The sequence below is a fragment of the Scomber japonicus genome, chromosome 7 (assembly GCF_027409825.1).
Source record: "Scomber japonicus isolate fScoJap1 chromosome 7, fScoJap1.pri, whole genome shotgun sequence".
NCBI classification, from domain to species: domain Eukaryota; kingdom Metazoa; phylum Chordata; class Actinopteri; order Scombriformes; family Scombridae; genus Scomber; species Scomber japonicus.
Window position 1 is genome coordinate 16,411,325 of NC_070584.1, and position 25,903 is coordinate 16,437,227.

Genomic DNA, 25,903 nt, shown 5'->3' on the forward strand with positions numbered 1-25,903 from the left:
ATAGTTTCTGTACCGGGTCAGTCTGTACAACACTAGCACTGCTGCATGTACAACTATTTACAAAAGCAGCGTGTCCCAATTACTCAGTATCAGATTTGGCCAGGACTATGAGTTAACATTGATTTTTATATAATCTTTGTGTAACATGCATTTTCAAAGACCACACACTGTTATGTTTCATTCCATTCATTTTTATTGCCACAAACAAGTTCTTGACATTCATGTGTTGTCTGCAGAGTCAGGTCCCCACCGAGAACACCGCTGCACATTTGTGGAAGCGGGACTTCTGGGCCAAGGGACTTCAGACACCAATACCTGAGGAACAAATGTCTCATTAAGCACAACATGCTGAGGGAAGAACAAAGAACTTACATTTACTGGCCACAAACTCAGAGAAAATGGAACGGTATGGGATATAATCAATAGTATCATTTGGCAGAATCTTTTCATCACAGGTTGTGGCCCATTAAACCTTGAATTTACAAGAGTTTATCAAACTGCTTACCGAAAAGGTCGTTCTGAGCGATCCAGCCATCTCCTTAAGATAGGAAGAGAAACAACCTTATTACAAGTTGTGACTGGTTATGTCAAAATATAATTAAGTGGGTTACTCAGTAACAGATATTGTCCACATTAATGTTCAGGTCAGACATTTGTAAACATCACTGAACCCACATTGGTCATATTGCACTGAGAGTCTTGCATTCTCACCTTTAAGATCAGGGTCTCCTTTGCCTTTCAAACTGGCCTCCAGCATGAGTGATCATAACCTGAACAGACACCAGAGTAAGTCAAACATTCAGACCAAGCATCAGGATGAAGTTTTCCCCCTCTGACCAGGTCAGCTAGAGCTAATATTACAGACTCCATGGTTTATTTGTCAGTCTTTACTCATCATCATACAGGTCAGACTACAGGGATCAGTGAGGGTCACTACTACAGAAACCAATGATCCCACTACTGTATGCGCCACTCTTCAGACCCAGATGAGCATTGGCAGCCCATAGGAGAAACATTTTTTGGTGCAGATGGTTTTAATGTACCAGTTGTAGGACAGGAAGTTGCAAGTATCATCCATTTTAAATTTCATTAAAACCAATTATTGGAATACCATATCCATCTGGGTCTGGTGCCTAAACTATCCTCCAGTTTCAAACTCACCAAGTGTCAGTTGTCTTGTGTACACAGCTGGTAACACCATCTCACTCTGCAAAAAGAAAACAGTTTGAAATGACTTAATGTCGAGAGTAGTCAGTTAATATCCCAACAATAATTCTCAGATCAGAATAAACTGACAAATTTCCTCAACTGGATCAGCGACCTGATTCAAATTCATCACATCTGAATGTTTTAGTGGCATCCAAGCTACATGAACAGGATATTTACCAATGCAAGGCTGAAGACGTTGGATTTGTTGCAGTCAGCAGGGTTTGCAGTCTGAAAGACAAGGGGATTTGTCATTATCTTGTTTTTAACACTTTAAGATTTATGGATTATTTAACTTGACACATCAGCTAGGAGCGAAAGACAATAGCATATTCTTCATGGTTTACTCTGCTGAACTATGCACTCATCATTGCATCAAGAGTCTTTAAAAACCCTGTGAGTCAGATTCTCAGCTCACCTTCACTTGGCCTTTTGTTCCATCAGACAGATTCAAGCCATCCTTGATTCTACAAAGAAAAAAAAAAAAAGATTAAAACCCATCCCAGAAATCAAGCAGCCTCACAGCTCATTGAGGCCAATACATCAGTTAGGAGCGAAAGACAAATTTTCATCGTCATTGTAGTCTGTTGAACTATGCACTCATCACTGTATCAGTCTTTTAACAAAAACCCCTGGGTCGTTCGAAACCGCATACTTTACTACTCGTACTAACTCTGACGTCATTTGAAGTATGTTATGTGTTTCAACTGGGTAGTATGCAAGAAGTTCCCAGATGGTATATTAGATTTGCCAGAAATGAAGAGTATGCATCAAGAGCTGACTACTCACTCAATTTACCCAAGATGCAATGTAACTTCTAAAGATACATATGCATGTTTGCTTACCATTTTCAAAATTAAAAGCACCAATTGTATCATTATGGTTCTTAGCAAAAAGGCAATGGTGTTTAATTTTTGTGAAACTGACCTGGATTACTTGCTAGCGGCTCCAAATTCACAGGAGCAAAACTTTAAACAGGTGTTATTTGGACAAATGAGCGCAATGAGCACATCGTGGATCTAAAGAACTACTTTCTCACCCAAAAAAAAGGTTAGAAATGTCCATAAAGTGGTATATTTAGAGTTAGAGCTAAAATGAAATCAGCCTGCTGATTTCAGCTCAGGTAGGAGCGAAATGCATTTTGGGTTATTGTGTAGTTTACTACAGTGTAAACAGTCTGCTTACTATCTGGTCATTTACTGTGTAGAATAGAAGTATGCGGTTTCGAACACAGCCTGTGTTTGAATTCCAGCTCACCTTCGTTCTGTCAGTTTCAAGCCAGCCTTGTTTCTACAAAGAGAAAAAAAAAATATATACAAATTTAAAACCTATCCCAGAAATCAAGCATCCTCCGCTTGTAGAGGCCAATACATCAGTTAGGAGCGAAAGACAAATTTTCATCGTCATTGTAATCTGCTGAACTATGCACTCATCATTGCAATTGGCCCATTTTATCATTTTAAAAAGTGAAGAAGTTTTCAACTTACTTGTGATGATCCAACAGTATGAAGACCACCTGAAAGTCAGACATTAAAATGTTAATACAAGCCTTTTTAAAAAAAAAACAGCCATTTCTTAATCTGCACTGCATCAGAAAACAGTTTGTCTTTCACTCTTTTTCAGAGAGATTCCCATTGTTTAATAAAACATCATTGTCAGCATCTTCTTTAATACAAAGAAAAAAGTCATTTTTCCATTACCTCTACTAATGTAGTCACATTGTTGATTGAAGCAACACCTACAGCAGACCTGCAGGAACAAAAATAAAAATCAGTAATGCAAACAATCTTCCTCAGACTACAGGAATCCTGTTTCCAGTGCCTCAGAAAATGACAATGGTGGTTGTCTGTCTCGTCATCCATCTTGTCAAGAGTAGCAAATAAGTGTCATCACAGCAGCACAGGCACAATGTGCAGGATAAGAGGCAGACTGATGCTTCTGAGGAGTTTCAATACATGTAAGGCCCAGGCTTAGCTGATAGTGTGCCAAAAAGACCACAGGAACTGAAGATACAGCTCTGTACAGCCATTTCCAGCATTCACAATTACTTTTAGTAAAAAAGTTATGTATTCAAATAGATTAAATTTTATTTTCTTTTAAATCCATACTACAGCTGCAACATGGAGCAGCTCAAAAGCACCAATCCACCTCAACTGCTGTTTGTGAAACCAACTGTTACTCACCATGGTCTCAGCCAGTTTCTTCATGTGTCATGATCTTCTGAGACCTGCAGATACAGACGCACACATTAATGCTATACTGGTCATGTAAATAGCAGAGAGCCTAATTTACATAGAAGTCTCAGTGTGATAAATTCTCAGAAATCACATCTGTCCACTACTCTTACACTTAAATCATCACTGACTTCAAGTCAACACAAGCACCTTTACTAGGATTTGAAAAACACTTACCAGTGTAGTATTTGGTGGCTTTGAAAAGTCAGGGACATCATTTTGAACCTGAAGAGAGAAGACCATGTTAGCTGCAGAGCTCTTGCATCATGTTAGATTAGTGCAGTGGCACCATATTAAATTTTAAAAGTGCCCTTCTGCAATATTCAACCTCAGTTTAATAGTTTCAGAAATCACACCCATCCACTACTAATGCTAATGCTTGAGCTAGTTAAATGCGTGCACTGTGTAGCCAGCAGCTAACAGCTCAGCTAACTAGAACTACTTTCTGCTGCAGTGTCCCACCCAATCAGAAAAGTTGGCGTTTCCTCACATTAATTCAGATGTCCCTACCAACATATACTTCATCACATAGTATGGGACACTGCTGCACTTTACTGTAATAATAGTAAAGGATTAGGTGGCTGGATAATTAGCTTCAGCACACGCGCGGTCAACACGTGGCAGAGGCCTGCTGGCTGCTAGGTTACAAATGTACACCAAACAACAAATAAACTATAGCAGGGCAGATTAAACGACATAAACATGTAAATAATTAACTTTAGAACCTGTTTACTATCAAGAGTTGTCAATAGTTTGCAGTTTGTAGTTTGAGGAGAAGTGACTATCTTACCTAGTGTTCAGCAGAAGAGTGAGGACAGGCAGAGGGTGCGGGGCGTTTTTATACGGGATGTCGCACAGGCTGATGGGAAAAAAAAGTACGACCCCTAGCGTCCTCACAGATGTAACACATCCGTTATATTTATGTCTTACCATGTGTCTTACACGTATCTTACACGTGCTGCTTGAAAGTTTGCTAACCCTTTTGAATTTGCTCTATTTCTGCATAAATATGACCCAAAATGTGATTATATTTCCATCCAAATACTAGACAGAGACATCCGTTAAACAAATTAGTTCAAAATCATACACTTGCTTGCTTATTTATTGAGGAAAATTATCCAATGTTACAAAGTGGTGTGAGGCAAACGTTTGTGAACCTCTAGGATTATCATTTCACTTGAAGGAGTAATATAGTCAGATGTTTCAATCAATAGGATAACAATCAAGTGTGAGTCTGGGAGGCCCTGATGTATTTGAAGAAGAGAAATTTGGTTCTTCACTGTCAAAGTCTAAACTTTACAACACGTTGGCGGAAGTTGTGCACGGCTCTTAAACAAAGGAGATTTCTGACGATCGTAAGATACTCCGCCGGCTGGAAAGGGTTACAAAACCATTTCCAAAGAATCTGGACTTCACCAGTCGACTAACAGGCAGATTGTGTAGAAATGGGAGACATCCAACACCAGTATTACCCTCCCTAAGTGGTTGGACAACAATATCACACCAAGAGCAATGCATGTAATAGTTTGGGAGGTCATAACGGACTCCAGGCTAACATCTGGAAAACTAAAGGCCTTTAATGCAGTAGCTATAGTCAATGCTCATGAGTCCAACATCAGGAGAACACTGAACATCACTGGTGTGTATGGTGTGTGTGTGGTGTAACAGAGTTGCAAAGAGAAAACCACTACTTTCCAAAAAGAACATTGCTGCTCTTTGCTCAAGACCACGTAAATAAGCCAGAAGGCTGAAAAATGTTCTGTAGATGTATGAGACCAAACTTTTTGATTTGAATGAGAAGTGTTTTGTTCTCTTTCTTCAATAAGCAGACACTTCATTTCAACATAAGAACCTCATCTCATTTGTGAAACATGGTACATATAATATCATGGTTAAGGATTACTTTGCTTCGTGTGGACCAGAACAGCCTGCAAACATTAATGGGGCTATGAATTCTGAGTTGTAACGGCAAATTCTACAGGAAAATGTCAAGACATCCGTCCATGACCTGACGATGACAACAAACACATATTGTTGTACCAGAAGATGTTTAGAGCAAAAGAAAGTTAATATTTTGGAATAGCTGAGTCAAAGTCCTGATCTTAATTCTACAGAAATACTGTTGAAGGATCTGAAGCAGGCAGTTCGTGCCAAGAAACCCAACAACATGTGTTCTGTAAGGAGGAATGGATTAAAAGTCTTCCAAGCTGATATGCAATCTAACAGTTATCAGAAATGTTTTGTTGAAGTTACCGCTGTGAAAGATCACACCAGTTATTGAAAGGAAGGCTTCACATCATTTAACCTAACACAAATAGGATAGAGGAAGATGTAATGAACTTCCTCAACAAATAGATGAATACATTGAATGTTTTTGTCTCATTTGTTTTATTCGGTTCCCTTTATCTAGTTTTAGGACTTATGTGACACGTGAGTTTTACATAAATCCTTTGTATTCACAAACTTTCAAGCAGAACTGTATATCTTTGTTAAATTTAGCCTAATGTGCACTATATATGGGTGGATCATTCATGTTTTAAAAAAAAACCCCAATATAGGCCCTTCATATATAAAATACACCTAATTTTTTTTGTAATTAAGTCAACTGAAACTAAACTAACTGGGGGTCTCAGTATGGGCCCTTCAGCATATTTTTAGCTGTATTTACCCACAATGTGATATGCTTAAAACAAACTGCATGTGTGGTCAATACAGCTGACCAAAGTGATATTAAGGCATATTTCTGCCTTCAAAAGAAAAAAGATAAGACCTGACTTCCAGCAACATGACTTCCAGCAACATGACTTGAGACAACTCTCATTTGAAAGAACCATCACAAAATCTTGCAGGAATAAACTCATGGAGATTTAATATTATGCATCAATAAACAGGAAAATCCGGTACAATCAATGGTTATGATCAGAATGAAATAAAAAATACATTTGTTTTGTTTGCTCTCTATTTGGCGAGTGATACTGAAATGTTCGGCAAGGCCTCAATTAAAAAAGATTTTTACAGAGACATAACATGGAGGAAAAAACAAAGTGATAGCTTTAAATGCAGCTCACTCTGAATTTCAGTTGGCTTGTTTATAAAGGCATCTGTCTGACTTTCACAAACTATGTTACTGGATGTTGAAGTTTATCAATTACAAGACTTATAAATTCTTAATATTCAAAGGGTACAATACTATTCACTCATATCTATCCACTAACTTTTCAAACAGGCCAAATATCTTGATGAGAGGATAAATCTTAACCACCAAAGATAACACACGGCTCAGTTGTGAGCTCACTACACCATTAAGAGATATTCTGGGGCATTTTCAGGTGAAAATTGTTTATTTTTGTATCTCATCCAAATATCATTGCATTTAGATTCAACCTATGTAGCTGTAAATAAGAGAATGAATGATGGTTCAAAAAAGCAGAGGTGTACATTAGGATAAATATTGCCCTCTATGTGGTTCTTATCTAGAAAAAAAAAATCACTAGACAAAAAAACAAAACAGAACAAAAAACCCGACAAAAAACAGGAAAACTGAACAGGTACAACACATTCTGGACTCTAGCAGCGCTATCAAACAGCAGCAGTTTTTCAAAACTCTACTCTGGTTCCTCATTGTTTTTACTCTCCTTGCACCGTTTGACAACACGAGAGTAAACGTCAAGGTGATCCACTCTGATGTCAGTGGATCTGGAGGGGAATAAGGACATGGGTGATGTGCTGAACAAAAGGGGGACTTTACAAACTGAGTCCTAGCCTTACATCCTCCTCATGGACCAGCTGTCCGGAAAGACAAAAATATGTAAACAATCATTTGTTCTTGAATGCCTTCAGGTAACATGGAAACATATTCAGAGGATTGTTTGTTCTCTGTCCAGATTAAAGTCCCTTTAGCCTTTACTCTAAACACTTTTGGCATAATAGGCATCTAAATCTGTCCATTGACAGGCAATGTAAATTATCTCTATATTGCATATATTCCTTATCACAACTCCCAATCAGTGTGTTCAGATGCTATGGCTTGTGTAGGGCTTTGCTTCTGGATAACACTTGAGACAGAAAACAGAGTGAAGGACCAAATAGGTGGCAAGTTAACTTAAAGTGGGAACAAAACATCAAAAGTGTTAATGGAATGATTCCTAAAGATGTAAAGCCATCAATTTCATATCCTCAAATATTTTTACACTATTGCCAGAAAGAAAAATAAACAAAAAGAGCATTAAAAATAAAAAAGAATATATATTTATATATCCATCATATGTATATCTATATATAAACAACAGTTATAACTAGTTGCAGGCAAGCAGAGAGTTTCTCCTCCGCCCCTTTAAGATTAATCCATTCCACCATTAAAAGGCTGTCAGACTCTTGGAGGGGGCAGCAGCTTTCTTTCCTCAGTCACCAGATTCCCTGAGATGTAGAGCGCTGTTTTATTTGTCAAGGTTTATTTGATTTGAACACCGTCAGCCACACACACTTTGCCCGCCCTCCCTAAAAAAAACCCCCATGTATGAAGGGAAACGAGTGCTGCTCAGGCTCGTCCTGTGGAGCTGATGAAGGATGTGGTCTCGAAACTGATGGACAAAGTTGAGCGGCGATGACACCTGTCTCCACTCTGTGCCGCAGAGTCTCATGTTGGTGGGTGGTGGGTATCGGTGGCGGTGGAAGTGAGATTGCCCAAATAAGGAGACGAGCGTTTACTAATTTTCATGTTACATCTTAGATGCTTTTCCATTTGATTTCATTCATTTCCATATGGTTTTACAGTCAAATGCAAAGCTGTGTACATATTCAATCATCAGTCATTCCAAGGCTTGGATATGAAGTGTTTTTTGCAAAAGAGTTCTTATGAAGACTCTGCTGTGTGTGCATTTCTTTATGCTTATGTGTGTGTGTGTATCAGAGTGTGCGTAGTCTTCTCAGTGCCTCTGCGAGGCGAATCTCTTTAATAGAGGCTCATCGTAGACCCAGCACTCGCCGTCCTCGTGGAATAGCTGCAGACACAGATAAGAAATAACATTTTTACAATCACAGAACTGATCCTAAATACAACTAAAATAGTATTAGATGCTTCTCACCAAATATCTGTTCTTAATCTATCTAGCAGTGAAAAAGCAGAGTTGCATCTATTAAATTTAATAAAATAAAATAAGTGAGCTTCATTTTGTAAATGGCCGCAACAAGTACAGTCATTTTGAAAATGAAATAGTCTGACATTTAATTTTGCTTAGATTACCACATATTTGTGTATTTAGACAGTTAAAAAGTGGAAGTGTGTGGTCTATTAGCGCACAGTGTTCATGAGTATATAAAAAACATAAGCAGAAAGTCTCACCCTGGTCTCCCACTGTTGCTCGTTCTCCTTCCTCTCTCTGGCTTCAGCTCTCTGTTTCTCCTCCAACCGGTGTTTGGCGTCTGTCGCTGAGTCAATGGCTTTCAGTTTCAGGTTGAGCGTCACATCTCTCCATAGTCTGGAGGATCAAAGAAAGGAACACAGTTTGTTTGTGAGAGCAGCACTTTGTTTCTGAATCCTTAGTCACATGATATGTAAGACTGCTGAGGTTACAGACTGGTTCAAATTTCTCACCTTCGGGACTCGTAGTCCAGCTGGTCTTCCAACTTCCTCACTTTCTTCTTAATGATGCCCAACCTCTTAGTGTCTATGAAGACTGTGTTCTCCTAGAAAATACAAGAATCACATTCATATATGCATTAATTGATTTGTTTATTGCAAAACTCTTTGCTCTAGTAGTTATTACCCAGTGCGATAAATAACTGCATTTTCTTTGGGTTCAGCAATGGATTATGGTCTACTTACCATGCCCTCCATCCCCTACAGAAAGAAAGAAAAATGGAAATAAAGAACTCACTCCAGTTGCCCACTTGGCGTACATCACACCGTTCCATTCCCCTTCTATAGAACAGAATGACTTCTTATCATTAGGTGCGCTGCAAAAGAAAAAAAAGAGAATAGTGGTTCCATATTTCATTAAAAGTCAGGGGGTCTATACATTTGGATTGAAATTGTATTGTGCTACCAGTTTCCTCTTACAAAATCTCAGCTGTGATCCTGTGCTTCTTGCCTCCGTAGAATGGTTTGGTGTGGAACACGATGTTAGCACTGTAGCCTGACTTGGAGCATGAGATGTTGCACTCCCCTCCCAGCTCCACCCATGGGACAGTCAGAATCGACCTGGACAGATAGGCTCAGATCAGTGAAGCAAACAGAAATGACCAGGCAGACATAATTCAGAGATGACACGGATTGACATAGAAGATGCACAAACACGCACCTGCCGTAACCATTTGGAAAGGTGAGGATGTAATGTTCATCGTGTTCCAAGCATGTCACACAGCCTACATCAAGAACAGTAAATAATTACTACAACTAAATGCATTTGTAACAGTTAAGTTTAATGTATATTGTGGAGTGTGTATGAGCAAGCGTATAGCATACCTTGGCCAATATTATGAACACCTATGGACATGCCTAGGAACTTGGACTTGGTCCAGATGTGAGCATTGAACTGGATCTTCTTATTTAAACATTCTGCGTAGAATGCAGAAACTGCACAAAGAAGAGAAGAAACATTGAAAACAACAACTGTACAAAAGTGGCAACCTCTTAAGGGCACTCACAAAAATGTGTGCTCAAAATTCAAACTATGTCCTTTACATTTTCAACATGAAGAAATCCTCATGTAACATGATTATTAACCTACATTTTGCTTTATATGTCGTTTCTGGCCTCTGAAATGTAATGACAGAGAATCTAAATGAATGACTTCTGGTCACTTTTCAAGAAAAAAGTTTGACACTCACTAGGTGGGTGGTGAGAGACCTGCTCTGCCACAAAACACACACTATTGGATGAAGACCAGGGAACTGGACCATCTGATACCGTTTCCTGGGGAAAAAGGAGAGGAAACTGATTAAGAATAGACTACAGACAATTTAATTACAATGTATACAATATTCAAATGAAATGAGTGGTTTGTGTGGTGTGTTTACACTGAAAGAACTTTTGAAATGTGCATAAAAGGTAACCAGTTCTAATGCAAAGAGAACAAAGTTTGTTAAGTTCTTACAAAGGTGGCTATACTTGCATTTCAAGTTTATTTGTATAACCAAACATCACATATAGTGTTTAATGTTGTTGATTTTATCACAAGCACCATAGGCTTATTTACAAAGCCCAAAGTAGTTAAGAACCAACTAGGGCAGACCACCTTTACTTCAGTGATGTGTAGTCTCACCGTAGGTGGAGGAGGCTCCTCTGTCTCGCAGGGCAGATCCCAGTGGCAGTAGAAGACTTCTCCCAGGATTGGGTTGTAAGGCTTTTTGGCCACTGAGCCTTTCCTCCCTGCATGGAAGGCTGACAGGTACCATTTTACCACATGAACCATGCGGTCCCGGGCCTCTTCCTGCTCTGCGATACTGGTGAAAGCCACATGAACAAGTTGACTTGATGTTTATTGAAGTTTTAATATATGTGAATACCTGTGTTATACAGTAGCGTGCACTGATGAGAGAGAGTTAAATGACTGTTACCTTACAAATAAGTCAGGATGTGCAAAGAAGTCTGCATACATTTCTAACAAAGACCTCCTTTCTAGGATGAAGGTAGGCAGGACAACCTGTGAAATATAATGAAGAAGAAAATCTGTAGCTGTGTGGGTTGTTTAAAAGAAATAGCTTGCACAGACGGTGTTAGTGAGTTAACGGATAAAGGACCACTGCAGTGAGAGAAAGGCAAACAGAACAAAGGGAAACATGCATCGGAGTGCTCCTCAGAAGTCTTTACCTTAGTGAGGTCCATGCCCAAACGGACTTGAGAGAGCAGATGCATGATGACGCTCTTGTGCTCCTCCACAGATTCTCCCTCACCATCATCATCGCGGTCATCGTGGCTATCAAATGGGTCTGAAGACAAAAGCAGAGGGACAGTCTTTTAATATATGTCAGAATTGTACTTTAAACCAAAAAGATAGCATGTGTAGTAGAGTACCAATAGGAAAAAGTGTTTAAATAGGCTTAATAGCTGTTCGGGGAAAAAAATTTAATATATTTGTATGCATCCCATGTGCTTTCCTTATTTACCTGCATCTGTGGTGCCGTTAGACATAGACGAGTTGAGAGATTCTGTGGTGTCTGGTCGTTTCAATGCTGTTTCTTCATTAGTGAGGGGCGAGGCCGCTGGGGCTGAGGGACTGAGGGCAAAAGAAAGAGAGGAAGGAAGCAGGAGAGATATGGAGATAAAGAATAAGTAGAGTTTCACAGGTCTTATTATTGTTTTGCTGTCACTTTTCCAGCTTGATTTTCACTCACTCAAAGCAGCATTTTCCCACCTAAGCTGCTAAACACTATAATTACGGTGTTGCTTCGAAGCTCTGAAGCAACAGATCTACTCTGTGCTGTTTTGGCTGCAGCGAAGCGGGGTGATTCTCTACTCACTCTAAGCAGTGTTTGGGGGAAGTGGTGCTCTGGTAGAACTCATCAGCGTCGTAGAATTCATCCTCACTGGATGAGTAGGAGAAGTCTGGCACCGAGTGCGAGGGGAGGGGAATGTGAGCTGGGGAGGCAACGCCACTGCTGGGGCCTGACGGGCCACTCCCTGACAGAGAGGGAAATAAAAAGATGTCAGTGTTCTGTAATTCTCAAGGCTTCTTTAGTCTTACAGCACGCAGGTCATGAGGATAAAGTCAACATTATCTTGTTTAAGTAACGCGCTTTCATTTCTGACAGCCGAGTCCAGCAGGCGGTGTACGGTAACATTAAGCTGTCTTTAACACAGTGAAAGCTTCCTCTGCAGATCATATTGACAGTGCTCTCCAGCGTGCAGCATTCCTCCTTAGTGCACAGTGCAGCGTTTTAATAGTGCTGCCTCAGCACAAACCGCAAACAGGCAGGAACCTCCGCTTTCTCTAGCTTTTTAATTTACATTGTGTTCATGGACACAGTAAGCCGGACTGGAGAAGCAGAGTAATAATTCATATATATTATTATTATTACTCTTGTTCTTGTGGTTGAGTTTGTATTCAATTACCTTCATGTAATGTGTTAAAGGATCTAATAAGAAATAATAAGATGTTGACAAGACCCAAGATGTTCTGTTTCCAAACTATGTTACAAACAAAACTTGTTCTTATTTATAACTGCTGTATAAAGCGAGACAACTTACAAGTAGTAGGACAAGATGCGTTTTGTAAATAATTAAATAAAATTAAATATGCTGATGAGCAACAGCATGTAGCACCAAAGAAGAAATATAAAACCAGTTCATAATATTTAATTTTTCTTGTACAAAGCAAAAGTTGAGAGGAAGAATGAATTTACCATCAATAATTACAACAAGTGATCTTTCCTCTTTGTACCAAAGCTGATTTGATATGATTGGCATCTTGGGTTAGGTGATCTTGTGCTCACCTGTGCTGTTGGGAGTTGGGGTCTGCAGACTGCCCATCACCGTGACGACGGGACCAACTGGTAACGTAGAGGGACGTTGGTCTGATTTACACACCTGAGACGCGTCTTTTGTAACAAATACAAAACAGAGAAGCATATGAGTTAGCACCGAGGCCTCAGAATGAAACCAAATCAAAACCCAATTTCCCAAAGGCGATGAAAATGATCCCAGACGCTGCAGACAGAGGCTGCAGCTGTGAGGGGGATAACACACTCTATTAACAGACCGAAATTAGAATGGCCTACTTTGCAGTGTTCATTTTCACAGCATTTTTAAACACTCTAGTCACAGTCATCTGACCAAAATAGTTAGGTTTTAGTCATGCTATGTGTGAGATTAAATTAAGTCTATTATTTACTGACTTAAATGACTCAAGATATTATTACACTGTAGCTAAAGGGCATAAATCTGCCTCAATCTACAACAGTAGCAACAACATTCACTCACAGAGAATTATGTCTGAACAACTAAGTGTAATCACGTAATAACTATCACAGATTAATGTGACTGGGTCCTTGTGCACACTGTTAACACCAATGAACTTGACTCATATAATTTTACCTTCAAACACTGAAAGGACATTTAGTACATTTATCAGATCCCTGAATAGGAAAATGTAATCTGAGCATGGATACTGAGGAGGTGGTATCTATCTGTCATACTAGCTTAAGGTTTCATCCCACTTTCCTCGATACCACAGTGAAACATAATGCTCATGACTGGCAGGCTATTGAGTTTTGGATGATTTTTTTAGAGAATTTTGTGTCAACATCAATTGTATTGGGAGACTAGAAACATCAGCTGGAGGAGATTATGATGTGAACATGAGGGGGAGCTGTTGTCTACTTGATGTATGTTACAAAACATTTGCAACCTCTCTGACTGATGTTGATTCTTGAAGTCTGTGAGTCCATAAAACAGAGGTGTGTTAACACATCAAGGATATGAAGAAGAGGGTCCTGGAAGCAGCTGATATGTGTCTATGAGAAAGTGAGTATGTCCAATACCTGTGGGTAGTGTGGTCTGTGTTGGCATCGTGGTGTTAACTACAGGAGTGTCCAGAGAGGGCTGGTAGATCCCATCCACTGGGTTAATGGTGCTCTGAAGGAAACAAACAAATGAAGGATTGCCATCAACAAAAAACAAAACAACAAAAAAATCCCCAACTGCCTCACATATCACATATCAGTACCACTGCCTGCTTACTTCTTTAAAATGCGGTTTAACAGAGAAAACACCATGAAAATGAAATCCAGGAGTGCAAATAAAAGTAAAAATTTGCCAAGTTAGCTTCAGTCTTGGTCTATTAACTCTTTACAGTAATACAGAAACATTATTTTTGAATATGCATGACATTTATGACCAATCTATTTTAACTAGATCCACAAGTAGCTACATGCAAACCACATTTCCTTTAACATCCGAGCCAGATGCGATGTAAGACCAACTTCACAGTGTGCTATACGTATGCAACAACATGCGCAGAGAGATAAAATATGCACCACCAAGCAAGGACAGATCAATTTCCTTTCACTCCATTTTCTGGAAAGAGTGACATTACCAGATTTCATTAATCTGATCAATATGAGACCAGCAACATTGCTTGAAATCCTACCACCAGCAGTAGTTTTACACAATAACTAACAGCGCCTCTTGAACTCTGAGTCACCTTCCAGTCTAAAAAGGAGTTAATTAACTCCACTGGGCGGCAGACTAAATCTGTAGCATGTTTTAACTCTCTGGCTTTTGATTTCCCTGTAGTAAAAATCAGTGGGGACATTCTTATCTGCAGCGGCCTGCTTTAAACAGCGCCACCTTATTGTTGTGTGTCCAAGCATTTGCATACAGGCACAGCAGCCTGTTGGCTCAGTGTAATGGGGTCACGGGTACCAATGACCCAACTGACAGGGACACTGTCAACAACACAAGCTAAAGTAAAACCATATCGACCCTAACAACTTACCCCCTAGGGCTTTTGGTTCCACTGAAATTAGATCTAGTCAGTGTCATGTGTTTTCATATATTACTCAAACTTAACCTGTTGGTCATTTTTACAGCTTTTTTTTCCCTACGCAAGGGTTGATTGAGTAATTTGATATTTACAGGAACAGGTACAATGAGTCAGTCACATGACTGTGCTCTGACAGAAGACGGTGTAAAAAACAAGCCGGGACTGGAGTACCAGAAACAGGACAACAGGCCTCCACAAACCAATCACTGAGCATGTTACATAAAAAGCTCTGACCAGAAGAAGAAGAGCTGCGACATGAAGTCATGATGGTTTTTTCTGTGTCCAGGAAAAATACACCAAAATATCATTATGGTCAGTGAAAAGGAACTTATGATCAAAAGTATAAAGTGTCATGCAGAGAAGCTCGGTCTGCTCCACTTGCCGTCCTGTTCACACTTCTCTGATGCTTCTTGCCTCTATTCCTTCCCTTCTGCAATGCCTGATGCATGCTTTGCCCATGTGTCTTCGTGAAAGTAAGGCGAGGGCTACTAATAATAGCCAATTACAGAAATATTGGTCTGTCATGGTGGGACCAGTTGGCAGCCTTGCAAGCAGAGGCAAGAGAGAAACAGCTTAGAAGGGCTTAAAGCAGTGTGTCACGATCGATATATTTATTTCAAAAGGATATAATATTAATGTAGCAGGTAGCTGGAGCAGCAGAGCAAACCTAAACCAATCACAGCACATAAATGATTCTGACTGAACAGGTTCCTGGTGTGCTCTGCCTAAATGATTCCTGCACTTTAGCAAGCTCCCCTAGCAGCGCAATGCTTGACAAAGGTCGATCAAACATGCTGCAAGTGTTTTAAAAGAAGGTCTACACAGTACATCTATCATACGCTCCACATTATTGCCATACAGGCAACGTGACAGACATTTAGACATTCTAAAGCTGCAAAGATATCTTTAGCACAAAGCTTATGGCATATGAAACATGTGGAGTGAGATGCGTAGAGAGAGCTTATGTTGCCCTATTTATACTATGTAATTTTGTACTTACGCTGTGAGATTAAATCTGCTATAAGAGCAGTTCAGGCCTATGAGCTGTCCAGCCACAGTGGAATCCATGCATCCAGGACCACACTGGAGGTTTTCTGTGTTACTCCTTCATCTATAAACTGCTCACAGTTCAAATAGATTTCTAAAGTGCCAAAACCTTTTAGATTTTCTTTATCTTCCAGGCAGCTACTGAGTTCAGGTTCATTGTAGAGTAGTCTAAGCTAAATATATTTTGAATTTGTGCCACCATTTTTAAAGTCACCCTCTTTTCTTCCTCTTTAACCTTTGTAAGAAATCAAATTCCCCCCAAAAAACTGCATTCACGAGCTGAGCTGTCTGGAAATCAAACAACAAGCAAACATGTACCTGCATGGTTGTTTTGTCCATTTTACAGTATATTGTTTGGCTGGTCAGCATTTTCTTAAACAAGACGAGTCACTGCCACTTACTACATGACTTAGAGGGGACTTAAGAGGACTACATGTTTGCTCTGATGGATTATCTATCCATGGAAAGCTTCAGCTCTTAAAGTTGGTATTTACGACGGAATGAAAAGCTGTAGGATAAGAAATCAATCTAAAGCTTAATAAAGTAATCACAACATTAACAGCACGTTACATGATGTGCAAAACTAAATATGGCCCTTTCACAAGAAGACAGGACACCTGTATGGCTTCCCAGCCATTAGTGCTTGATGGCTCAATAAGCAGGCAGTGTGTACACGATAAATCAATGTTGAATTAGTTGACTCTAATCAGTGGGTGAAGTGAACTGCAACATTTTCTCATATACAGGCATGCACTGGAACTGAGCTACCACAATGTACTAAATAATTACCATGGATACTCCTGCGTGGCATAATCAAGTATCTATCTATACAGATACACATGTGCAGTCTATGAACACAAACATATTCTACAACAAAGTGAATTTTCAGTGAACACATACACATTATGCGTCTTGATGGAAAAAAGAATAGTTCCCAACTCTTGTTAAAAAGAATTTGAATCTTAGATGAAATCAGGACATTATTAATATAATCAAGAGGATAGCGGTGGCAGACATGAGGGAAAGAGCTTGAGACAGAGCGGATCTCAAAATTAAACTGCATGCACTAAAGAGATCTGATTTATCTGCTTTTCTACAGTAAAATTAAACAGGAAAGAAAGTTGGAAAGTTTGTTTGATTTCAATTTTTTTTGTCATGGACAGAGAATGTCAAACTTACTATAAGTCCGTTTGCGTGTTGCTGTTCGTTACTTTGGTCCTTAAAATTTTAAGAAGACAATGTTAGACTTCTTGTGTAGGAAGGTTCAAGAGTTATTTCATAAAGCATCTTAAGCATGTGCGGTGTAGAGAGCAATGTGGTCCATCCCTCTCATCACATGGAGCTTCAAAATATTCACCAACTTGCTACATACAGTAATCCTTTCATCACATGTTAAAATCCTCAGTCACTTTCATAATCAATAAGTACACGAGACACATATGCCAAATTGTCATCTACGTGTGTTCCTGGAGTTTGATTCTCGAGTCTCATCTAAAACCCACATTAAGCAGAAATGATTGCTCCACTTCCTTTCAACAAGGGCTGAATGGAACATGTGATGAAATGAGTACTGGGCTACACCCTCATCAACCACGAACCCAGATAGCAACTGTAAGCAGGGAACTACCCCAGAGACAGACAAGGTGACACACACAGTGTACTCCAACGTGGTTTCACAAGAACAATGATCATGGTGAAATGGCAGATCAAACTACAGAAAAGGGAATCAAACAGATGTTGTGTTTACCTTGGCGATTTGCAGCAGTACAATACAGTGCTTGATGGACTCTACCATACTCTAGAAGAAAAGAAACAAAAAAGACAGAAAGGAAATCAATAACTAGGAACTGACTTCAAAACTCAAAAAGGCAGGAAGGAAAATGTGTTAAGTTCTGACTTACACAAGTAGTCTCTTTCAAAGTCTCAATTTTCTGAAAAAAGGAAAAGAGTAACAGGCTGTAATCCAACAGTAATTTAAAAAACAAACAGAAGGTTCAAAAAGGGCAGTTGCAACCGGTTTAACAGCACCTGAAGCACAACTAAACAAAAATAAATATCTCTGACTAGGCTCAGTTTTTTTCTTTTTTAAGAGGTCAAGCTGTGACAAACAACTCAAAGTGACCAAAAGTGTTGATTTAAGGCAGGAAGTGAGTTGCACGGCTGATAGCAAAAACACAAAAAGCTATTAAGACACTGTGAAACTGACCCGATTCCTCCAACAAAGCTATATACATCTACAAGGATCACTTGCTCAAAAATAAAATATTAAATTGGCTTTACAAGACTAAAACTGTTACTAATGTCAATACTTCCATTAAATATAATCATTGGGGTTATAACAATGGTCCCTAAGTGACAATGCCATGACTTATGTTTTTAATGCACAGACACAGATTCTGGTGCATCATATCATTATTTATATCCTCCATGTGCCATATTTAGTTGATGGATTAACTGTGTTACTTGGTACCAATTCTAATCAGTAGTCTGTGAGCCAGTCATTTGAGGAACATTTTTGGTGTAGCTACATGTGAATGGCAATCTTGGTACGATGTCTCAAATGGAATATCTGCATGTACACACTTGCAGTAGTGTATAATTGTTTGCTCTTTTGTTTTATTAAGCGTATTGAGATGCTTTTTTGTATGAAAGTTGCTACATATTTTATGTTTAATGCTACAATATACGGTATGTATAAGATCATTTCATTAGATAATATAAAAATGTTGTGCTGACTGCCCAAATAAAAGACTTCTTAAATTGTTTTCTGCAGAGAAACAGGTGATAATGAACATTCATCTTTGAGTCAATGCAACACCTTTAAAAATGATCTGAAACTGAGAAATAGAAATCAATAGTCTGTCTGTCACATAGGCAGCTGTCATTTGTTCTTTCCTAGCACCATGTGTCAGCCTGCTTCCCCTGCTGTTAGTCTCGGCTCTAATGACAGCCAGAACAGCAGACCAGAGAGCCGAGACACAAGGGCAGAGCAGCACTGCTGGTACTCACTCTGCGTGATTCATCCTCTTTGCAGTCCTTGATCTTCTCATCAAACAGCTGTGTGAGAGTGACAGAGAACAAGAGATGAAAAGGGGAAAAAAAAGACAGACGGAACATCAGCTAAGAAGGATCCACAGTCAAATTAATCTGTACAGATGTGACTTGAGATAATGTGGCAGTGAGTTTTTCCTGTGTAGGAAGGACACTTTTCAAGGTAGTGTTGTCATATGACTGTGTCTAAGCCAATGTGCTGCTTTAAACATTTGCTCAATCAGCAGGCAACCACAAATCTTATTATTAACAACTTCTTCTTTGTTAAAAAAAAAAAAAAAAAAGCGTGAGAACAGAGAGGTAAAAACTCACAAGCTGAGATATGAACATAATATGAGGATGGTCATGACATAGATACAAATGCAAACAATACTAAGCGTAACAAACAGATTTTTACAGATCTTGAACAGATTATTTGATGTATGTTATTTTAAATGTATTGTTTTACCACTGGGATTTCAAACAAAAGAAACAAAAATAAGGCAGATATCTGGTTATTGCTAATACCTTTAACTGGTCAATCAAAATCTGTAGGTAGGCATCTGCTTCAGCGAGCTTCTTGTCAAAATCTTGGACGCTTGGAACAAATCCTGTCTCGGCCTCCTGAGGATGAAAGAGACAGCAGAGCTTTAGTGCAATCCGACCAAACACAGGTTAAATGCAATGCTTGTGTTTGCATATTCAAAATAAAATCCACAGATGCTACCAATAATCCAGGCCATGTATTCACATATTATCCATTCATAGAATTAAAACAAAGAGCTTGTCTCTGTCACCTCCGGGCCAGGTAGGCTTTGTAAACAGTTGCACAAAATGGTGGACAGAAACATCAACAGCTCTGGAGAATCTTCCAGCAACGTACTGTACTGGGGTACATATGAATACTATTGTTTAAAGGCTAGCCTACATAAAAGGCCAGCAGGTCTGTCTGCCCGCCTGCCTGCCTGCATGCCAGTGCATTTCAGGCTTCAACAAAACTAAATCAAGGAAGCCAAGACTGGAGCAAATTTAGTATGGAAATCGGTTGAGAAGCACTCAAATCATTGTTTTTTAATTAGCTTGCCTTAATTGCCCCATCAGAAACACATATTCCATACCTACATATACACACACACACCCACACACACCCACACCCACACCCACACACAAACACACAAACACACAAACACACAGGCACAGACAATTTCATTACATAATATCCATTAAAAAGGTCATTACAGGACTATTGGCAGAACAGACGTGACCGGGCATCTGTCTCAATCTGCCTGAGCTCACCCAGAACAATCCAGTTGACTGTGACATGAAACTAAAAAACAGGAAAATGAGCACATAAATTTGCACGCAGACAAGACTTCCTTTAAAAAAACACAAAAAAAAAAACACTGTGTGTTTAACGCTGGAGAGACACTCAACACCAATGACAACACAATAACTCCCTCTACACCAAGTCAGACAAATCAGTGAAATGACTAACACAGCGTGTGTCAGGACAATTTACCACGACACAGCAGTCACTGTGACATGGAAAAACACCGACCACAACACCTCGAACATAGAAATAGAAAAGCAAAACTGATATAGACTGCTTGTCTTGTTAGTAAATCAAGCTCTAATCAAACCGTGTTGAGTGCAACCGCTGCTTTGCATTTGCTGTGTCGCACGGTGCTGTTGTGTCCTGAGTTTGAGGTATTTTCCCTTCTTGCTCGAGATGACCTCAGAGGAATGTGAAGAAAAGCCATTAACAGCCTAAAACTGTTAGCAGATGAGACCTACTAAAGTTTAACTGTGATAAACATGCTAGCTTTATAGAGAACAAAGTCTGTGTTAACTCAGCAGCCATGAATGCAGTTGTTAACTGGCTAAACTTCCTCAAAGGAGCAAAGGTTCTTACACTGTTTGCATGACTGCAGTTTTTAGCTGGCCACGCAAGAGCCTGAGCAAAAATCAACAATCAACAAACAATATTGATGTCAATATTAATGTCTATCTGCTGCATCAGTGTGTGTGTGCAATGTGTGTGTGCCCTTTTTGGAAAGGTAGAGTCATGCCAGTGCCAGCAAGTTGCAGAGTCTGGTTATTATTACACTGGAAAAAAACAACAGTTTATCAGGAAAACAGCTCTTATCAGTATAGTGAGGGATTACATCATCATCATTTTTACAAAATGCTGCCAACAAAACAAAAACATCCCGGTGCTTGATTTAATACAAAGAGTAGACTTAAACTTCTTTTGAAAACACAATCCAATATAAAAGCCCTGCAATATATCTGGTATATAACCAAAAGATTTTTTTAGTGAATTGTTGCTGTCATTTTGCTAATTCCTCTGTAAGTACAGTGGGAATAAATATTCAACACAGACTGTATCTATACAGCTCAACTGGCCTTCTTTGCATAATAGGACTGAACAAATAAATAAGACAAATCCCCTATTATTATTATTATTATTATTATTATTATTATTATTACATAGTGGAAAAACATCAACAATGTTTTGTCAACACACATAATGGAGGGAAGTGATTTTTACAGACAGAGCAGATAAGTTTGGAAGCGGAGTCAGAGGCAGGTGGTTGGTTTATAAACAGCTACTGTACCACCACGTCATTGTGCTCACTTCTTCACTGTTCCTGAAATATTCCCAGACATCTGCACCTCCACTCCCACTCATTCCCAGCAGTGATTATGCATCCCTGTCTCTGTGTCTGTGTGTGTTTGTGTGAGAGAGACATAGTGGGAATATTTCAGAGCAGCTTGCAAAGTCTCACACATAAACACTTACAGACCCACACAGCCAACCCAGACTATATAAACAACACGAGCCTCAACCCCCCCCCCCCCCCCCCCCCCCCTTCTATTTGTCTTTTAACGCAATGTGACCCACTTTAAAATGCTGCTGCCCCAGCAGCGCACTGCAGCCGTCAAAGTTCTTGCTATGGTGCAGTGGCGTGTGTGTGTGTGTGTGTGTGTGTGTGTGTGTGTGTGTGTGTGTGTGTGTGTGTGTGTGTGTGTGTTTTACTTACTGGGTGCCTCGCTCCAATGGACATGCTGCGCTAAACCTTGTACATATCTCCCATCAGGCCCTTTAGCCTGACTCAGGATCTTTTCTCTTTCGTTTTCTGTTATTCTGTTTTTCTCTCCCTAAAGCAGAAAACCACCAGATCTGATCAAGTTAGCGTTCTTTCTCACTCCTCCCTTCCTCTCTTTCTCTATACAGAAACAGAAAACAAACTCCTCCTCTTGCTCTCCACTGCAGTATGCCTATATAAACTACAGCAGGCGTCAGACTGTAGGTTAGCTGGGCAGCCAGTGAGGCTACAGTTTATCCTCCGGCAGCAGATATCAGCACAGCGTTTGGTATGAGGCAGACAGAGCTGAGTTAATCCAGGACCCTCCCCTGGCAGGAAAGGCACACTTCCTCTCACGCAGGCAGAAGAGAAAACACACAAAGCAGCAGCAAGTGCTGACAGGGACAAGCATTAACAGCGACTCCCATTGGCTGAAGCAGCAGAGGCAGATGTTTGGTTGATCAAGCAAGCTGGTCTCTGACTGGTTAATGCTGGGTCACATGTTCCTACGACACCAGCATGCTAACACCGCATAAGTGTGTGTATGTGTGTGCACCGAGCAAGCAGGCACACGTAGCACATCAGAAGGATTTGCCACAGAGGGAGGGAATGCAAAAAAAAAGGGAAAGAAGGGAGGAGAGCAAATAAAAAGGTTGGGCAGAGGGTGAAAAGGAGGAAGAGATGGTTAGGAAGAACTGCACGTATATGATGATGGGAGGATACCAGGGAGGAAGGGTTTAGGGAGGAAGGTTGGCTCAAGAAACAACTTGAGGGCAGGAAGAGCAGGAAAGACAACTGGCCGAGACACTCGACACCCATAAAACACAGAAACACAAACAAAAGAAGACAAAAACAACGGGCAGCAGATCAGCAGTAAAGCAAACAGGGAAACGGCCTTTCCATAAACCTTAACGCCGAAGCTCCTTTCCAGTCCAAACAAACCACATACTACCAAAACATCCTGCATTTATAATGAAATAAATATCACTGTTATGTCCATTAACGCTGACAAGACTCATCACAGACTCTCAGCAAGATTTGTTGAGTCAAGCAAAATGAGAGAGCTGATAACAACACCTAAGATGCAAAGTCCCTTCAAAGTCATGTGTGTGTATAATGTTGTACAGTGTGCAAATCTGTGCATACTCTTCAATAAAAATAGAAGCTTTCATATCCAAGTAACAAATCAATCTAGATAGGAACCCTTTCCCCCCTAAAGGGCATACACATTTGCATACTAGTCACAGTTGTTGACACCTATATAAATTTACTCTTCAAGTATCACAAATAACAGCATGTTAGCTTAGGCAAATGGAGGATAAACAGTAAAACTACAAACATTGGATGATGACATAGAAATTTGCATGAACAGGCAAGCAAATATCAAGGGGCCCACAGCTAAACGATTTTTTCTTGCAACTATACTGGATGGATTAGACACACACATACACACTTATATACAAACAAGTGTTTGGCTACAGACCCGGAGTTGGAGGGTGTGACGGAGGATGGTTCCCTCTAAGGCGTGGATCCACTTTTCCCGCTCGTCTGCATCTCGGGCTGAGGGCAGAAGCACACAGACACACCCAGTCAGCCATGTTTCACACGCAGACACCATCAGTAGCCATTGCACTTGTGTTACATACTAATAATATCAAAACACAACACTAAGATGACATGAGTACTGGTGATGCAGTGATTAACACTGTCTATTTATCTAGATAAGAAGACGTTGCTTTTCTTCCTAATTACAATATGACTATAACCATGAGTGTTGTTTGAACAGCAAATTTTATACATTTCAGCGCCAAAGTTAAATAACAAAAGATAAAAAAGAAGGTAAAGTAAAAATAATATAGAACAATAAATAGAAACAGACTTAAATCAATATATAATATATTCTTGAATGCAAATTAAAAGAAAGATGTGTAGAACTTTCCTAAAATGTTTACGTGCCCTTACATTTCCTTAAACCTGCAGAGCGAAACTTTTGTCTCCCCCCTATGGCCGTGAGAGTAATTACACAAATACTGTCAACGTCATTGCCGCAGACCCGCTGAATTGGGGACAGTCCGCCCCCGAACAGTCTCAAACTAATCATTACGGGTTGATGTAAAATGACTCGCTACTGGTACGCCAGAGCAGAAAAGTCACCACAGCAATCAGATTTCAAAACTCCACTATATTGCGAAATACAGTGACATTTGGTGCTTATAGACTTACCTGTGGGCACTTGTTTGGGAAGGGCTTAAATGTAATAGACAGACAGACAGTTTATTTATATGTCAAAATCCTGCAATCTAAATCTGTAAGTAAAGCAAGTTTGGGCTATTTCTAAGCATAAAAAGTTACTCTTAGCAACTATTTAGCTGTGTTAATGTACTAAAAAATCAACTGGACTGCCTTGTTGGTTAGCATAGCATTCATTCAAATTTAAGCAAAGTTAATCTAATTGTGAGTGTGGCTATATATGGCTGTGTCTAATTATAGTATCATTTTTTGGATAATTTAAATTAGGCAACATCTGACCAAATAAACAAACACTAAGACAGAGAGATCTGATTGAGCATTCACATTTTTGGTGGCTGAAAAAAGGACTTGAGTTTTGATAGTCATCCCTATGATAGTTAGTTGATGGCTCAATATAAAAAGACCTTTGTAAAAATCCTGAGTTCAAGCTCCTTTAGTGTGGCGCGGCAGCACTGTTTTTTTCCAAATGGAGCCTTTGGGGTGGTGGTGTGAAATGGAGCAGGGCGAGGCTGCACCCTCAGAGCAAAGACAGAACAAACAGGCTGCCAGTGACATTAAACAGTGACCCCAAATAGGCCACAACACGTGCAACACACACGTTCACACTGAAAAAGGCACATGCAGAGTTTTTTTGGTGCCAGTGGCATACAATGATACAATACTGTGTCCTCTGCCAAGACACTTAAAACTATTGAATTGGACTCCACTCGGTCAAGTCGGGGCATGTATAAAGGAGCAACATACTGTATATTAAGAAGTATACAGAGAAGTAAAAATGCATTACTTACTACTGCTACTTACTACTTACATGTAAGCAACTATAAAAGCTGTGGATAAGAACTTAACATAATATATACGCCACTGGATTAGCTGGCAAACTATATCCTGTCATTTTGCATTGAACAGGAAACAAGACAGTACAGCAGATGAATAGATGAGCTTGTGCTAGTACAGAGCCTGGGCAGTTCTACAGCAGAAAAGCTTTTAAAGACATTAAAAAGGTAGCTGAAGCTCAAGCCAATCCACTCAGACAGCGCCTCAATGGCCTCTCACTTTCCTCTCAGCCAAACAGACTCTCCAGAGGAAGAGATCACTGTGGTTAATGTTTTTAGCTCTATTCATGGCCGAGGAGAAGTAGCACCAGGGCCATTTAACAAAAAACTAATGCTGTAATTGTATGAAATGTGTCACAAGTCCAATGTTTGTCCCAGTCTGCGGCTAACATGTTCACTGTGATTTATTTTGCCTGTCTGATGTTGTACTCCGCAAATCTGCCATTCAGTTAGCGAGTAGGCCAGTCACATGAGGAGACACACCGCAAGTCATGACAGAGGCTGTCATCTGATACCGGCCTTCTTTGGTAATCTGCGGAGTTACATATTCAACAACCAGCAAGTTATTTGTCATTTAAACATTTACTTGTCCTCATATAGAAAAAGGGAGCGGGACATGGCAACATTAGAGAAACTGAGAAAACATAATAAGATTAGGGTACAATTTACAACAATCTGAACAGTGAGTTACTAAGTGTGACTCAGAAGTTACTGACGTTAAGGTTTCCATT

At 39.7% G+C, this 25,903-nt stretch overlaps 1 protein-coding gene, 1 long non-coding RNA gene and 8 other non-coding genes across 13 annotated transcripts in view; all 10 read right to left on the reverse strand.

Moving 5' to 3' along the window:
* Window positions 1-176: 176 nt before the first annotated feature.
* Window positions 177-4,242, reverse strand: LOC128361613 (uncharacterized). Its single transcript, XR_008321592.1, has 12 exons — window positions 4,231-4,242; window positions 3,618-3,665; window positions 3,390-3,433; window positions 2,907-2,955; window positions 2,694-2,722; window positions 2,464-2,496; window positions 1,625-1,673; window positions 1,387-1,437; window positions 1,162-1,207; window positions 712-770; window positions 506-538; window positions 177-315 (listed from the first exon to the last, which is right to left on the reverse strand). It is a non-coding gene; the product is annotated as an uncharacterized LOC128361613 (long non-coding RNA).
* Window positions 386-458, reverse strand: LOC128362436 (small nucleolar RNA SNORD47). Its single transcript, XR_008321627.1, has one exon. It is a non-coding gene; the product is annotated as a small nucleolar RNA SNORD47 (small nucleolar RNA).
* On the reverse strand, window positions 608-671 carry LOC128362444 (small nucleolar RNA SNORD78). The gene has a single exon (XR_008321634.1). It is a non-coding gene; the product is annotated as a small nucleolar RNA SNORD78 (small nucleolar RNA).
* Window positions 1,503-1,585, reverse strand: LOC128362439 (small nucleolar RNA snR60/Z15/Z230/Z193/J17). The gene has a single exon (XR_008321630.1). It is a non-coding gene; the product is annotated as a small nucleolar RNA snR60/Z15/Z230/Z193/J17 (small nucleolar RNA).
* LOC128362438 (small nucleolar RNA snR60/Z15/Z230/Z193/J17) lies at window positions 1,742-1,821 on the reverse strand. The gene has a single exon (XR_008321629.1). It is a non-coding gene; the product is annotated as a small nucleolar RNA snR60/Z15/Z230/Z193/J17 (small nucleolar RNA).
* Window positions 2,571-2,650, reverse strand: LOC128362440 (small nucleolar RNA snR60/Z15/Z230/Z193/J17). The gene has a single exon (XR_008321631.1). It is a non-coding gene; the product is annotated as a small nucleolar RNA snR60/Z15/Z230/Z193/J17 (small nucleolar RNA).
* On the reverse strand, window positions 2,790-2,867 carry LOC128362448 (small nucleolar RNA SNORD79). Its single transcript, XR_008321638.1, has one exon. It is a non-coding gene; the product is annotated as a small nucleolar RNA SNORD79 (small nucleolar RNA).
* Window positions 3,504-3,572, reverse strand: LOC128362445 (small nucleolar RNA SNORD75). Its single transcript, XR_008321635.1, has one exon. It is a non-coding gene; the product is annotated as a small nucleolar RNA SNORD75 (small nucleolar RNA).
* On the reverse strand, window positions 3,897-3,979 carry LOC128362437 (small nucleolar RNA SNORD74). Its single transcript, XR_008321628.1, has one exon. It is a non-coding gene; the product is annotated as a small nucleolar RNA SNORD74 (small nucleolar RNA).
* A 3,430-nt stretch (window positions 4,243-7,672) lies between the features above and the next one.
* The window catches only part of osbpl9 (oxysterol binding protein-like 9), a 30,958-nt gene continuing 12,727 nt past the window's right edge, over window positions 7,673-25,903 (reverse strand). The window contains exons 4-24 of one of the 4 annotated variants that reach the window (XM_053321841.1): window positions 23,573-23,649; window positions 19,529-19,624; window positions 18,980-19,027; window positions 17,872-17,901; window positions 17,718-17,768; window positions 17,150-17,188; window positions 13,920-14,013; window positions 12,873-12,977; window positions 11,901-12,060; window positions 11,547-11,656; window positions 11,251-11,369; window positions 10,998-11,083; window positions 10,703-10,883; window positions 10,269-10,353; window positions 9,904-10,014; window positions 9,740-9,803; window positions 9,499-9,639; window positions 9,317-9,395; window positions 9,034-9,125; window positions 8,782-8,917; window positions 7,673-8,440 (exon numbers count right to left, since the gene is read on the reverse strand). In XM_053321841.1, the coding sequence (XP_053177816.1) occupies window positions 8,366-8,440; window positions 8,782-8,917; window positions 9,034-9,125; window positions 9,317-9,395; window positions 9,499-9,639; window positions 9,740-9,803; window positions 9,904-10,014; window positions 10,269-10,353; window positions 10,703-10,883; window positions 10,998-11,083; window positions 11,251-11,369; window positions 11,547-11,656; window positions 11,901-12,060; window positions 12,873-12,977; window positions 13,920-14,013; window positions 17,150-17,188; window positions 17,718-17,768; window positions 17,872-17,901; window positions 18,980-19,027; window positions 19,529-19,624; window positions 23,573-23,649 (1,979 nt within the window). In that variant the 3' untranslated portion in view covers window positions 7,673-8,365. Of the gene's footprint in view, window positions 8,441-8,781; window positions 8,918-9,033; window positions 9,126-9,316; window positions 9,396-9,498; window positions 9,640-9,739; window positions 9,804-9,903; window positions 10,015-10,268; window positions 10,354-10,702; window positions 10,884-10,997; window positions 11,084-11,250; window positions 11,370-11,546; window positions 11,657-11,900; window positions 12,061-12,872; window positions 12,978-13,919; window positions 14,014-17,149; window positions 17,189-17,717; window positions 17,769-17,871; window positions 17,902-18,979; window positions 19,028-19,528; window positions 19,625-20,640; window positions 20,931-22,044; window positions 22,437-23,572; window positions 23,650-25,903 lie in introns of those variants that run through there. The other 3 variants (XM_053321844.1, XM_053321843.1, XM_053321842.1) reach the window with 3 other exon arrangements.